The following is a 14388-nucleotide window of genomic DNA, read 5'->3' as shown; positions in this document are numbered from 1 at the left end:
GGATAGCTTTTTAATTTAAAGCTCCACACTTTCAGTCTGAGGTGTGCCCTATTCTGCACATTTAGTGAAACAGTTTTTCTCTGCAAAGTATCAGCAATCTAAGCATATTTTACAATTATAAAATAGAAGTACATAAATGTTGGTAACAACCTACCTTACTCCAGAACATTAGTAATATAAACAAATTGTACCTTAGGTTTTGCATTTGGTCTCTTCTGAATAACTCACTTGGTTGATGCAGGGCAAGAGGTGGACATTCATGATCTGGACTTCCTTAAGGCTTTTAGCACCACCTTCCACAGTCTTTTCCTAGAAAAAATGACATATTGCAGTCTAGACAAGTGGTCTGTGTGGTAGATGGGGATCTGGCTAACAGGCTGTACCCAGGGAGTTGTAGTAAATCCTTCTTTCTCAAACTGGCAGCCAGTCAGAAGCGGGGTTCCTCAGGGACTGATATTGGGCCCAACACTGTTTGATATCTTCTTAAGTGAATTAAATGTTGGTATCAAGAGCACCCTGATGAATTTTGCAGATGACATCAAATGAGTGGAGAGGTTGATACTCTAGAAGGGAGAGCCACCTCCAGGAAGACCTGTACAGGCTGAAGGAGTGGACAAGCAAGAACCTTATGAAATTCAGTGGGGATAGATGTAGGGTGTTGCACCTGAGAATATGTAACCCAGGAGTGCAGCTGGGATCCACCTGCCTGGAAAGCAGGTGCAAAGGGACCTGGGGGCTTGGTTAACAATAATCTCAACATGAGTGAATACTGTACTGCAGTGGCAAAGAAAGACAACTAAATGCTGGATTATATTGACAAGGGTATTGCCAGCAGAGATAAAGAAGTCATTATCCTACTTCACTCAGTGCTTGTCAGACCACACCTGGAGTACTGTATGCAGTTTTGGTCCCCACTGTACAAAAAAGATGCAGACAGGCTGGAAAGTGTCCATAGAAGTGCCACAAGAATGATCAAAGGACTGAAAGACCTGTCATACAAAGAAAGGCCAGGAGAACTGGACTTGTTCAGCCTTGAGAAGGCTCAGGGGAGACCTTATTATTTTGTACCAGTACATAAAGGGTGGCTGCCAGGATGATGGAGACTCCCTTCTTGCAAAGAGTCACCTGGAAAAGACAAGGGGTAATGTGTACAAGCTACTCCTGCAGAGATTCTGATTGGACTGCAGAAAAAAAATTTCACCATGAGAACATAATCTCCCAAGGGAAGTAGTGGATTTCCCTACATTGGACAGTTTTAAGACTCAGCTTGATAGGGTGCTGGATCATCTCATTTAAACTATAATATTACCTTGAAAGGTTGGAGCAGATGATCCTTGGAGTCCCTTCCAACCCGGAATTCTATGATTCTATGATATCTTAGTCCACAACATTAAATATCTGAACAAACTCTACCTTAGGTTTTGCATTTGGTCTCTTCTGTGATGTAGATCCTGAAGCAATACACAGCACTGTTGGAGCAATTTCCACACTCTCAAATGTGGAAAAGCAGATATTATTTATGTTTATCCATTAAATGTTGGTGAACCCAGATTCTGGAAATCACTAAACAGAAGACAGTATTTGATCTGGCAGCTTGGTGGTTGACCTCTTTCTGTTTCTTATTAAACATTTAGCTCTTTCATTCATTTTGTGTAATAAGGTGTCGACAGTGTACTTTACAACTTGAAATCCTGATGTAGCTTTCAGTGTATCATAATTTATTTTTGTTTTCACAGGGATCACACTCTATAGCCAACCATATGGAGGAGCTTTGCTAGATGAAGATAAAATGTGAGCAAACTCTTAAAATGTGTAACAGCTGATAATTGAAACTACTAATTAAAGAAGCATGTACATTTCAAGTAACAGATGTTATGCCTTGATAGATGCAATTCAGTTCCACCGAATGAAGCATTTTCAGTAGTCTGGTGTTTATATGTCAAGACTGCTGTTTATATCAGATACAGTTGCATTATTTTGTAGAGAGTAATCCCAAATTTACACTTACTGCCCTTTGCAGAGCATTTGTGAACAGGTCATCACGTTTGCAAACAGGTAATTGCTTCAAATGATTGTCAAGGTTTTAAAATCTAATCTTCTGTAGGTGAGGAAATATTTGCCAAAGCTTAACATTACTTTTCAGACTTTAAATGTATAGTTTTGTTATTTACATCATCTTGCTCCTGTTCTATAATTAGATGTTTACACTGTACAAACATGTTTGTGAACAGGATTAAGGTCATGATGTTTAGTGTTGTTTTGGTAAGAGGGTGGCCTTGAAAATGTTTGTGAGGTTTTATTGACATTGTGTTTTCAATATGCCATTTTGCTTTGTACCCTAGAATGGAGAATGTTCGTCAGTGTGGGGTAGCCCTGTGTATCATGCTGGGCTTCTCTATCCTTACTGCATCTATTGGAAGCACCATTGTGAAAGACAGAGTATCTGGCACAAAACGCTTGCAGCACATCACAGGCCTGGGCTACAAAACTTACTGGCTTGCTAACTTCTGCTATGATATGGTATGTATTGTGTGGGACAGCTTGTATTCAGGTGTACATTTTTAACTAGTGTGATTTGAATTGTGTAGAGCAACAGCTCTTGCCTGTTATGTTAACAAGCACTGGGATACCATTCCTACTTTAATACTGTCAGATGAACTGAGACAGGGAACTGGAGAGAGTCCAGCAGAGAGTAGAGAGATGACTGGGGGACTGAGAGGGGATCTTAGCAATGCTTATCAATATGTAAAGGATGGGTGGGGCCAGGGTTTTTTCAGTGGTGACCAACAACATTGCAAAGGGCAATGTACACCACTAAAACATGGGAATTTCCACCTAAACATAAGGAAAAAAGATCTTTGATGATGACATAGCACTGGAACAAGCTGCCCAGGGAAATTGTAAAGTCTCCATTCTGGAGCTTTTCAAAATATGCCTGAAAGCATTCTTGATCAACCTCATCCAGGTGAGCTTACTTTAGCAGGGCGGTTGGTCTAGATGATCTCCAGAGGTCCCTTCCTACCCCTAATTCTCCAATTTAATGAAAATTCTTTAAGGTTGTGTTTTTAGTCTTCATTTTCCAAAGCTGAATAAAGTATATGCTAGCCTTAGAAACTTACAGTGTTATACAAATAAAAGGAAGCTGGTTAATCAACCTAGACAGAGACAATCTTCCACACAGCTGTTTCTAGCAGGACTTTCTGTGCTTTGAATTACCACTGGCAAAAATCTTTGAGGTAGCTACAAAATCCTGTAGATATTTGTCATACTTTAAAGACTGTTGTGGTTTAACCCCAGCCAGCAACTAAGCACCATGCAGCTACTTGTTCATTCCTGCCCACTCCCAGTGGGACGGAGAGAAGAATTGGAAAGAGAAAAGTAAATCTTTCATGTTGAGATAGGAACAGCTTAATAACCAAAAAATAAATCATAATACCAATTAATAAAACAACAACCCCCCACCCCACCCCCCCAAAAAACAGCAACAACAATAATGATGATGATAATGATGAAAATAAATATAACAAAACTAGAGGGAAATAAAACCCAAGAGAGGACAAGTGATGCACAAACCAACTGTCCACCACCTGCTGGTCAATGCTCATGCAGATGTCTGCCCCTGCTGGCCACCTCTATCCAGTTTGCATACTAAGTATGATGTTTTATTGTATGGAATATCCTTTTGGCTAGCTTGTGTCAGCTGTCCTGGCCATGCTCCTTCCCAGCTTCTTGTGCTGCTTCTTCCTGGCAGAGTATGGGAAACACTTAGGATGAGAGCTGCTTAACCACAACTAAAACATCAGTGTGTTATCAACATTATTCTTGCACTAAATCTAAAACACAGCACTGTACCAGCTACCAGAAAATTAACTCTATCCCAGCTAAAACTAAGAAAAAGGCATGATTTTGTTTGTTGCTGGGTAATATGACAGGTACTTTCAGCTGGTGCCTTTTATTTCTGGTAGGATAGACAGGAAAAAGATTATGTATGAATTCACATATACTGAATGACCTAGATGAGAAATGAGTGAAGTCTCTGTCCTGAAGAACTATTTTTCTCACACATAGTAATTTCTACTATTGCTAGCATTACAAATATTATGAATCATAGAATGACTTGAGTTGGAAGGGACCTTAAAGATCATCTACTTCCAAGCCCCCTGCCTTGGGCAGGGACACCTCCCAGTAAACCAGGCTCCTCAAAGCCTCATCCAGCCTGGTCTTAAACTATTCCAGTGTCTCATCACTTTCAAAGTAAAGAAATTCTTCTGAATGTCTAATCTAAGTCTACGCTGTTCTAGTTTAAAGCCATTGCCCCTTGTCCTGTCACCACATGCTCTTATAGAATGTCCCATCCCAGCTTTCCTGAAGGCCCCCTTCAAGTACTGGAAGGCTACTATAAGGTCTCCCTGGAGCTTTCTCTTCTCCAGACTGAACACACCCAATTCTTTCAGTCTATCTTCATAGGAGAAGTGCTCCAGCTCTCTGATCATCTTTGTGTCCTCCTCTGGACTCTCCAACAGATCCATGTCCTTTTTATGTTGGGTACTGCAGAGCTGGACACAGTACTCCAGCTGAGGTCTTACAAGAGCAGAGTACAGGGGCAGAACCACCTCCCTTGACTTGCTGACCACATGTTTTGATGCAGCCCAGAATATGGTTGGCTTTTTGGGCTGCCCACATACATTACTGGTTCATTGTCTGCATGTAGTTAATCAATAAATCTGAAAATCTTCTCTTCTGAAAGTATCACAAAAGTTAGTATTTTTTCTTAAATCTTACCCTTTTAATCAAATGTAAAGACAGAAATGCCTCTGAGGCCTGACTTCATCAGGTCAGACTTAACCCAATGCAATTATATGAAAAAGGAATTTTTACTTACCTTTCAGAAGCCCAAGATTTTAATTTTATTCAGGCCAATAAGCAAAGGTGGAGAAACAATTAACTTTCTCATGTCACTACTAGCTCATCATTGTTTTTTTCCATTGGCTGTGTAAGAGAGCTTGTTTAGATTCCATTTAAGCATGAATTCTAGAAATTATCTTCAAATATCTTTTCCAAAGGTAACTTTTAAAAACTAAGATTAAAAATTATGCCATTATATGTTTATATATCTGCATGCATGTGAATGTGGATGTAAGGCATATGTATATGTTTCTTACATATACATATGAAAGGCTTTTTCATAATTCACTTGTTTTCAAGGTTTGGTAAAAGTTTGGGCATCTACTTCTGGAAAAGAACTAGGGTGCTGATAGTTCACTTCTCAAGGAAGGTGTTTTGGATTAGGAGATTGGTTTTGGAGGCAATAGTGAGCAATTGGAGTCACCGAGTCATTCAGAAGTAAAACAATTCCTGGCCCCAGAGAAGGGGCATAACACTTCTGCACCTTGCTTAACACACTGAGTCATGGAAGGAGTACTTCAGTCCAGCACAGGCAACACAAAGTAGCCTGGTCAGAAATAAGTATTTTTGGAACACTCTCTGTTCTCATTTAGACTATTCTAAGTCTGAAACATTAGAGCTTCGCCCATCCGTGCTTGAAATCAGGATTTTTACACTCGAGCAAGCTTTAAGTAAGAGCACACAGTTGTCCAATTATTTACTTGGTCAGTCAATCTTTGTATTCCTTTTTCTGTCATGTCAGGTAAGAGAGCTTGGTTAAAAACTCGGTCCATCATTCAGTTTCTCCTTGTGCAGCAAAGTCAACTCCTCATTATTTTCTGCCAATCTCTTCCCTTCAAAATGTTCTCACAAATTCAGCTCAGTACTGCATGATCAATCATTATCTGGGAAAGAACAGACACTGCTTTAAATGCTGATTTTGCTGCAGATCACCTAAGGACACTGAACACATGAATGTATGGACTGTCAAATTTGAAATCCTTTTACATATTTTGAGTATTACAGAATGTATACTGTGTTATTGGTAGCACAGTCTTTAGTAGACCTGCAGGAGTATTTGATTTATTAAATTGCTGTAATGAAAATCAGGCTGGTTTTACTGTAGTTAGACATATGAATGGTCTTTTTAATATATTCAGCAAATGGAAACGTGTGTAAGTACTAAGAAAATTTCATGAGAAACAGACATGTTTGTTCAGATTATGCTTTGTGAGTTCTCCACCATGTTTTTAAAAGCATCTCCAGAATAACTGAAACCTAGTTCTGTGGATTGGTATGGTATATTTGTATATGGCACTGAGTAAAGTAGACTGAGAACAAGATGAGAACATAATGTCTGTCTACGGTTCACTCCATTGCCCTTCTCTTACAAAAAGATCTGTCTTCCCATTGGCAAATAAGTGATGCCCTCTAGTTTAATTTTAGACAGGTTTGCATTGTACTTCAGTATGAAAGTCCAATTTTAAGAGTAACAGTGTTCTGAATATCTAGCAAGACCTTGTATAAGGTTAAATGGAGGCACAGAGCAGTCAGTCAGCAGCAGTCAGAAACTGAGCACAGATTTTCACATATTGACACTGCTAGTTGCAAGCAGAATCCATCTCTCTTGAATATTTGGATATGAATCCCCTACACCAATCACAACCTCCTTACCATTATGCCAAGAGTATACTGTTTATACTCTGCTTTCCCTGTTGTCTGATGGCTGAAACTTTGCTAAATATTATTCAGTCTGGCCAGCAGAAGTAAGGAAGCATTTGTGCCCAGATACATAGTACTGTTGAGGCCACACCTTGAGTACTGTGTTCAGTTTTGGGCCCCTTTCTTCAAAAAGGACATTGAGGTGCTGGAGCATGTCCAGAGAAGGCCAACCAAGCTGGTGAAAGCTCTCAAATACATGTCTTATGAGGAATGGCTGAGGGAATTGAGGTTATTTAAGTCTTCAGAAAGGGAGGCTGAAGGGAGATCTCATCATTCTCTACAACAATGATTTTAACATGGAGCAGGATAGCTTTAGGTTGGACTTAAGGAAGATATTCTTCACAATGAATGGTAAAATACCACAGCAGGCTGCCCAGGAATGTGGTTGAAGCCCCATCCTTGGAGACGTTCAAGGTCAGACTCAATGTGGACTTGGGCAGCCTGATCTAGTTGGAGATGTTCCTGCTCACTGCAGGGGGGTGGGGTTGGACAAGATGACCTTTGAGGGTCCCTTCTAAGCTAATGCAATCTGTGAATCTATGAACACCTCAAAAGAAATTGAAGCAAGTTGAATTGGGAGTCACACTCTTCGCACATGCAACAAGTGAAAGGACAAGAGGAAATGGTCTCAAGTTTTTCCAGGGGAGATTCAGGTTGGATATTAGGAAGAATTTCTTCACAGACAGGGTTATCAATCATTGGCACTGGCTGCCCAGGGAAGTGGTGGACTCACCATCCCTGGAGTTATTTACAAGACACATGGATGTGACATTTAGGAACGTCCATCCATGGAGATATTCAAGGTAGGCTCAACAGGGCTCTGAGCAACCTGATCTAGTTGAGGATGTGCCTGATTACTGCAGAGGGGGTTGGACTACATGACCTTTGGAGGTCCCTTCCAACCCAGACCATTCTGTGATTCTATGGCATGACTTAGTGATGATAGATTAGCAGTAGTGGTGGCATTGTGATCTCAAGGCAAGCAGTTGGATTTGAGGATCTCTTCCAATCTCAACAGTTCTATGATTCTATGATCTTATCTGTTTCTATTGAAAGTTGTCATTTGCTTCATCAGCACACATGGGCCTCCATGGTCTTAAAGGTTTTCTCCAACCTAAATGATTCTGTGATTCTGCTCTCCTATGACTGAAGCACCAATCAGTGAAACTGGTGTTTCTGAATCCAAGATTGTATTCACAGCATAATTTGTTTTGAGCAATAGTCCCGTAAGAACTCATTGTCTGGAACAATTAGCTTGTTAAATGGATGTTTTGGAAAGGTGAATAGAAATAGAATTAAGGACAATATCCTGTAGCTGGATTTTACTTTGTCTAGCTGTTTCACATGTGTGTGTGCTAGAGGGGCAGTTTCACAGTAAGTGTGGACTGTGAAGTCTCAGAGCTCTTCTGTCTAATTCTTATTTATGGTGCAATCATATTGCGAATACAAAAAAAAATTTGTAGAGCCTTGCTATGCTAATTAAGTAAGGCTTAGAGATGCTGGCTGGCTAAGTCACTTTTTTCTTCTGTTTCTAGCTGTTTTATATGGTTCCAGTTACCCTGTGTGTTGGTGTTATTAGCGCCTTCCAGCTATCAGCCTTCACTTTCCGAAAGAACTTGGCAGCCACTGTTCTCCTGCTGATACTCTTTGGGTATGTGATTGCAAATGCTACTATGGAATTATAGCTTGTAAGGAACAAACAAAAATCTTTAGATTTGTTTTGCACCTGCTGCTGGGTGTATGATTTTCTTTCTTTAGGACTGATTATGGATCAAGATAGAATACAGGCTGAAATGTAACTTTGCAAGTTGCATGCAGAAAGTGGAGAGAGATTTGCTCACACATATAAAAAAAGGGAAAAAAAAAAAAGGGAAAAAGAAAGGACTGGAAATGTCTCAGATGATACAATATAAAAATAATCTGTTGTTTGAAATTTATTGTATGTTATCATCTAGAAAATGAGGGAATAATAATCAGGTCAGAATTTCAGTGCTTAGCTGTGCAGAATATCATCAAGGAGACAAGATAAGGCTGTCATTTAGTATGGTTCTACCAATTATCTCTAATTTTACAAAGCTCCCAGAATGTATATTTCCAATGAGATGTCCATTCAATGTGGAGTACCGGGCTAGTCAGAGATGTGTCTCCAAATATTAGAGAGAGAGCAAAGTCCTCCCATATCACCCTCTTGCTTAATTTCACTTGGATAAAAATTTGTTATAAATATTAAAATAACTGGTTAAACAGAGGATTGATTTTTCTGTAGAAGTAGGGCTGCTGAGCTGTGGGCTCTACCAAACTAATAGTCTGTCTATTCTGTTCCTTTAACCCTTCCTATGTTCAGCACTAAGTGATATGAGATGTGCTGAAGATGAGTAGGTGCAGGATATGTATTTTGAGATGTTTCTTCCTTATCTCAAGAAACTAGTTGCTCTCTTTGTAGGGGGGAATGCATCTCTAACAAGACAAATATTTAGATAGGTAAATATAACCATGAGAGAATCACAGGGAAGGAGATTAGGATGGACATTCTGCAAGATCAGGCCATGTTCCATTCCAGGAAGAGTCTCAGATAAATGCTTTGAAAAACCTCACCTTTCTGTATTTCATCTTTTAACCTCCCCCCACCTTCCCCCTTTTTTTTTTTTTTTTTTTTTTTAAACTGTTTCAGTATCTCCACAACTTAATATATTATTCAAAATCCCAAGTTCAGTTTATTTGTAGGCATATTTCATAATTCATCAATTGTCTTTTGCAATCCCAAACAAGCCAAGTCCCCTGTTGTGAAAACGATGCCTTATTCTTTAGATTATTCTATTTATAATTTTTCTTTTTAAGTCTGGTTTGAGTTTATATTTCCTGAGCTTGAGTGGGCAGGTGGGTATATAATAATCTAAAGGTCATGATGGCAGGATCTCCTAAGTTAGATGAAATATCCAAAGTTCATGGTTTTCTCCTTTCCTGTAACTCTTATCTTCCTCTTTCATTCTGCAGTAATACCAATTAATTCCTTCAAATTAAAGACAGAAATTCCTATAAGTCATAGTGTGAAAATTGTATACTAGTAAATGTCATCCCTGGTTGGTCGTTTAATTTCTTCTTTTAGCTTTACAACTATTGAATCCATCTTGTAATGCAGTTCCTGTGGCCCTAGCATAGAGTAAGAATAGGTATGTATAGAGATCTTAGTCAAGCAGACAATGGACTACACAGTGTGTAGGTGTCATGGTTTTTTGGTTGTGCTATAGACTTTGGTCCTGTCCAAAGTGTACTGCTAAATTCCAGGGGGTAAGAGGTAAGCTGACATTATTTTAACAGAATCACAGAAAGCATCCATTTGGAAGAGATCTCCAGTCCAACTTTTGACCCAGTTTAAGGCTGCTCCATTTTGGCTGGATGACACATGACTTGCCAGAATGAAGGATGCTTTCTCTTCTCTTTTGAAAATTTGCATTGAAAATGCTGCAGTGAAATCTTACCAATATTGTGCTGTGAAGTATCTTTGCACTCATTTTGATCACTACTACTTTACAAACTACTAATTTGTTTTAGATACTAATGATGATAACATGATTGCTGGCAAATTTCAGTTCTCAAGTATCACTGGCACAAATACTTTTTTTTTCAGTTCAAGGATTAATGATTTTTTAAATTCCTTTTATTTATCTATTTCCCCCTTTTCTCCTCTGTAGTCTCACTGTCCTTCATTTTTTGTTCTTTTTTTTTCTTTCTCTGAAATACTCTAACATACACTGGTTGTTCAGCATCCAAGATTTAAGCTTCAAATATTTGGTTTTAATTCTTTTTCTAAGCAGCTTGTTAAGATGCATGGTTTTGCAATCATTCAGAAACCAGGATTGTGAGGTTTGTAGAAGAGTAAAAGTAAATATATGCAGTTGATATATGCAAAAATGGATCATATCTGCCAATCACATGGCATTAGCTGTGCATATGTCTACAGAATCATAAGGTAGTTTAATAAAGAGAACATACCCCTAATTTGTCCTTTTTTATTCTCAGTTGGTCAAAGAGTTGGTTGCAATTATTGTTTTTCAGCTCCTTGGTTGGTTGGTTGTTTTTGTGTTGTTGCTTGGGTTTGGTGTTTGTTGGGTGTTTTGTTTTGTTTGGTAGGTTGGTTTTTGTGTGTTTTGTGTGTGTGTGTGAAATGAAAGCATCAGTTATTTGTGATAATTTGTTTCTCTAAACTTCCAGATATGCAACTTTGCCATGGATGTACCTTATATCCAGATTCTTCTCAAGTTCAGATGTAGCTTTTATTTCTTACATCTCCTTAAATTTTTTGTTTGGTTTATGTACCATGCTGGTGACTCTCTTACCTCGTTTGTTAGCTATAATTTCCAAAGTACAGGTCAGTATAAAACCTTTGCTTTATGTTACTCATGGGTGAGATGTATGCACAAATGTGCATGTGTGTTTATGTTTATGTATATATGCATGTTTATAAATACACACAAGCAAGATTTTTTCCAGCTGAAAACCCTTTTTTTAAACACTAATGATTTTTCTATCCTAGTATGCACTTGCTTATTACTGAATTTTAACTTGTATATATAAAAAAATAAACACAAAATTACAATGTAATAAAGGAAGAAGCATATTAATTGAAACCTAGACATTTTCCAGACCATTAAGTTGCAATTGGCACATAACAGGAGGTGTTCTGGTCTATTGAATAGATTACATGCATTGTAAAATGTGTTTGGATAATATTGTCTTAAGAAAGAAGCCACCTATTCCTAGGATCTGTAATGAACTGTATGAATAGTAATAGGCATTCTCATTTCATGTAATTTTCTTAATAGTAATTAAGCCACTTGGTGGAGGGGAGATCCAGCATGTGTAGGAATGCATGTGCTGGGAATGCAGGTACTGGGTTCAAAACTCCATGTTTGAAGACAAACCTGTTACTCAGGTTTGGAGACAGATTGGATATTGACTTAGGTTAAGATGGTAATTTGGAATTAATATCATTCAGACATTAAAATGTAAAGAAAATAGAATTATCATTGCCACATACTGTTTTGTTACTGTTTCTGAACCTCAAAATTAGAATCCGAGCACCTAGGTAGTCTGAAATACAATAAAAAGTAAAGTCTGGCCACAAAACAAGTAAATTACAATAGAATATTTTGAAATCAGTTCATCTTGAGTGAGATTTGAAGACTGCATGCAGTTTTGTATGTGTGCTTAATATTCTGTTGGAGAAAACTAATATTTTTTTCTTTATTTCTCTCTTCCCCTCCCCCACCCCCAACCCCTTGCTGAATCTTAATACAGAGTTTTCAGAACATCTACAATATCCTCAAATGGGTGTTCACTGTATTCCCACAATTCTGCTTAGGCCAAGGTTTAATAGAACTTTCATACAATCAGATCAAGTTTGACCTGACCAGCAACTTTGGAATAGATTCATATGTAAGCCCCTTTGAGATGAACTTTCTGGGCTGGATTTTTGTGGAAATGGCCTTGCAGGGAACACTACTTCTTCTTTTACGACTGTTTCTTCATTGGGATCTCCTCCAGAAACCAAGGTATGTCACCATTTGAATTCTGCCATAGTGGAAACTGAACTCGTTGTTGAAGAAAGAAAATGGTGGATTCCTTCAAACACCTAAAGATAAATACTTCTGATAGCATGATGTGCCTGAATTATTAGAAACTGCAGAAAAAATAAAAGTGCTTGCTGTTTCCCCAGGTTCTGCTGAGATTTGATCAGCAAGCTGTAAGGGATTGTAACCAGGGAAATAAAAGAGTATTATACAGATGCAGACATGCCTGGTTTTCCATGTATCATTTGTTATCACCTTCTGTTTTAGGGGTCAGTGCTCAGTTAACAGCATGATCATTTCTTCTGAAGATGCTGATGTAGAAAAGGAGCGACAGCGACTCTTTGGTGGAAGAACTGGTAACGATGTCCTTCTTCTGTACAACCTCAGGAAGTGTTATGGAGGTTTCAGTAAGAAGAACACAGCTGTGGAAAGCATAAGCTTGGGAATACCAAGGGGAGAGGTAAAGAAGTCTTTTACTTTCAGAAAATGACATGATTCTGAGCAATTGATCAGACATACTCAGGAGATCTACAATCAAAGATCTGTAGATACCAGCAGAACAATTTCAGTCTTAGTGATTTCTGAATACCAGTTACTGGATAAAAGCAGAAACTCTGATGGTGTTTAAGAAGGAACTATTCACTTATTTTATTTGGGTTATAAATTAATCAGTTTTTTCTTTTTACTTATCTTTCCCAAGTTACTGTTTTATAGACTAACATGAAAAAAAAAAAGGCAAAGCAGTTAAATGTATGAAGAGAAAGCGAAGAATGTCTAGCTCAGTTGTAAGCTGTGGACTGAATCCTGAAGTTGTCACCAAGACAAACTCATAGTTCCCATGTGTGCAGGGTTAACACAGACTGCTCACACCCCTTTCTCCACTGCTCACTGACAGAGGAAAATGGCCCTGGAGCAGAACTGAGATAAGGACAATTTACTACTCTATTGCAGGAATAGATTACACAAAATAAAACAGGAAAGAAAAATACCTTCTGACAGAATCCTGGCTGCAAACCAGGTGAGCCCCACAAAATTGAAACCAGAATCAAAAGGACAAACCCCAGCCAAGAAATTGGGGAGGAAACACAGAAAACCTGGGACAAGAAACTTTACAAACTATGGAATATATTACAAGTCCCACAAATCCTGTCATTCAGTGAGCATGCTGGTCAGCAGGGTGTAGAATACACGATGGAGCATGTTCTGTTGCTCTGTGCCACTGAGGAGGGGGCAGCCCTGTCCCTCCATCTGTCATCCCCACTAGTGGGGCCAGTCGGTTTAAACCAACATGCCATGCTAAGAACATCACAGTATGGTTTATTTTAATATAGTGTAGAATATACTAATATGCTACATTGATGAACTGAAATTTAATGCCAAATATGGTAATCCTAGAGATTCCAGAAGGTTTTTTTTCTTATAATTTTATTGCTTTGGGAACTGTAGATGTTAAGACTTCTCTTAGTTCCTAATAGGAAATTGGAAGATTAGAGAAGTGTGGGCCTAGTGATGTCCTGCCAGTAATAGATCACAGATTCACAGACTACATTAAGTTTGGAAAGGACCCTTAAAGTTAATGTCCAAACTTCCCTGCAGTAAGCAGGGACACCTCCAAGTAGATCAGACTGACCAGGGCCACATCAAGTCTGTTCTTGAATGTCTTCAGGGATGGTTAAATTACATTACCAGGAGGATGTTGTTGCTGAGTAAAGCCTATTTATCAATAAGGAAGTTAATGAAACATGTATTTTAAAAGTTATGAATTGCTGTATGCAAACTTAATACAAATCCTATCCTAGCTTAAGCATGTATTCATTGCAGGTAGGGGCCTGAAAAACATGGTCAGTCATGGTGTGTCTCGGCTGCTTAGTGTTTGTTTGTTTATTTATACAGAGTGAAGCTGCTCACGATAAACCAAGAGTATTTAAATAGAAGTCTAGAATCCTAAACGAATCACTTTTAGGAATTAGGGGGTAGTCAAAATATTATATATAGTATTTTTCTTTTTCTTTCTTTTAAAATTTTACTGTATTTTTAATCTCTGTTAGTGTTTTGGACTCCTGGGAACAAATGGAGCTGGAAAAAGCACAACATTTAAGATGTTGACTGGAGATATCATCCCATCTGCAGGACGTGCTGTTATCAGGACTCCTACAGGGTAAATAACAGAGGGTTTGATTAGAACAGCGCTAATTGATAATGTCAATGATCA

The 14388-nt window shown here is 38.5% G+C and overlaps 1 protein-coding gene across 1 annotated transcript in view; it reads left to right on the top strand.

Moving 5' to 3' along the window:
• Nucleotides 1–14388, top strand: part of ABCA13 (ATP binding cassette subfamily A member 13) — a 155000-nt gene that overhangs the window by 111886 nt on the left and 28726 nt on the right. Inside the window, exons 43-49 of the mRNA XM_054164325.1 lie at nt 1737–1791; nt 2343–2520; nt 8142–8257; nt 10819–10975; nt 11905–12158; nt 12444–12636; nt 14225–14334. Of these exons, the coding sequence (XP_054020300.1) occupies nt 1737–1791; nt 2343–2520; nt 8142–8257; nt 10819–10975; nt 11905–12158; nt 12444–12636; nt 14225–14334 (1063 nt within the window). The remainder of the gene's footprint in view (nt 1–1736; nt 1792–2342; nt 2521–8141; nt 8258–10818; nt 10976–11904; nt 12159–12443; nt 12637–14224; nt 14335–14388) is intronic.

Source organism: Dryobates pubescens, chromosome 9, assembly GCF_014839835.1.
Source record: "Dryobates pubescens isolate bDryPub1 chromosome 9, bDryPub1.pri, whole genome shotgun sequence".
In the NCBI taxonomy this organism is placed as follows: domain Eukaryota; kingdom Metazoa; phylum Chordata; class Aves; order Piciformes; family Picidae; genus Dryobates; species Dryobates pubescens.
Note: the sequence above shows the minus strand (reverse complement) of the source record. Positions and strands in the feature narration are given on the sequence as shown.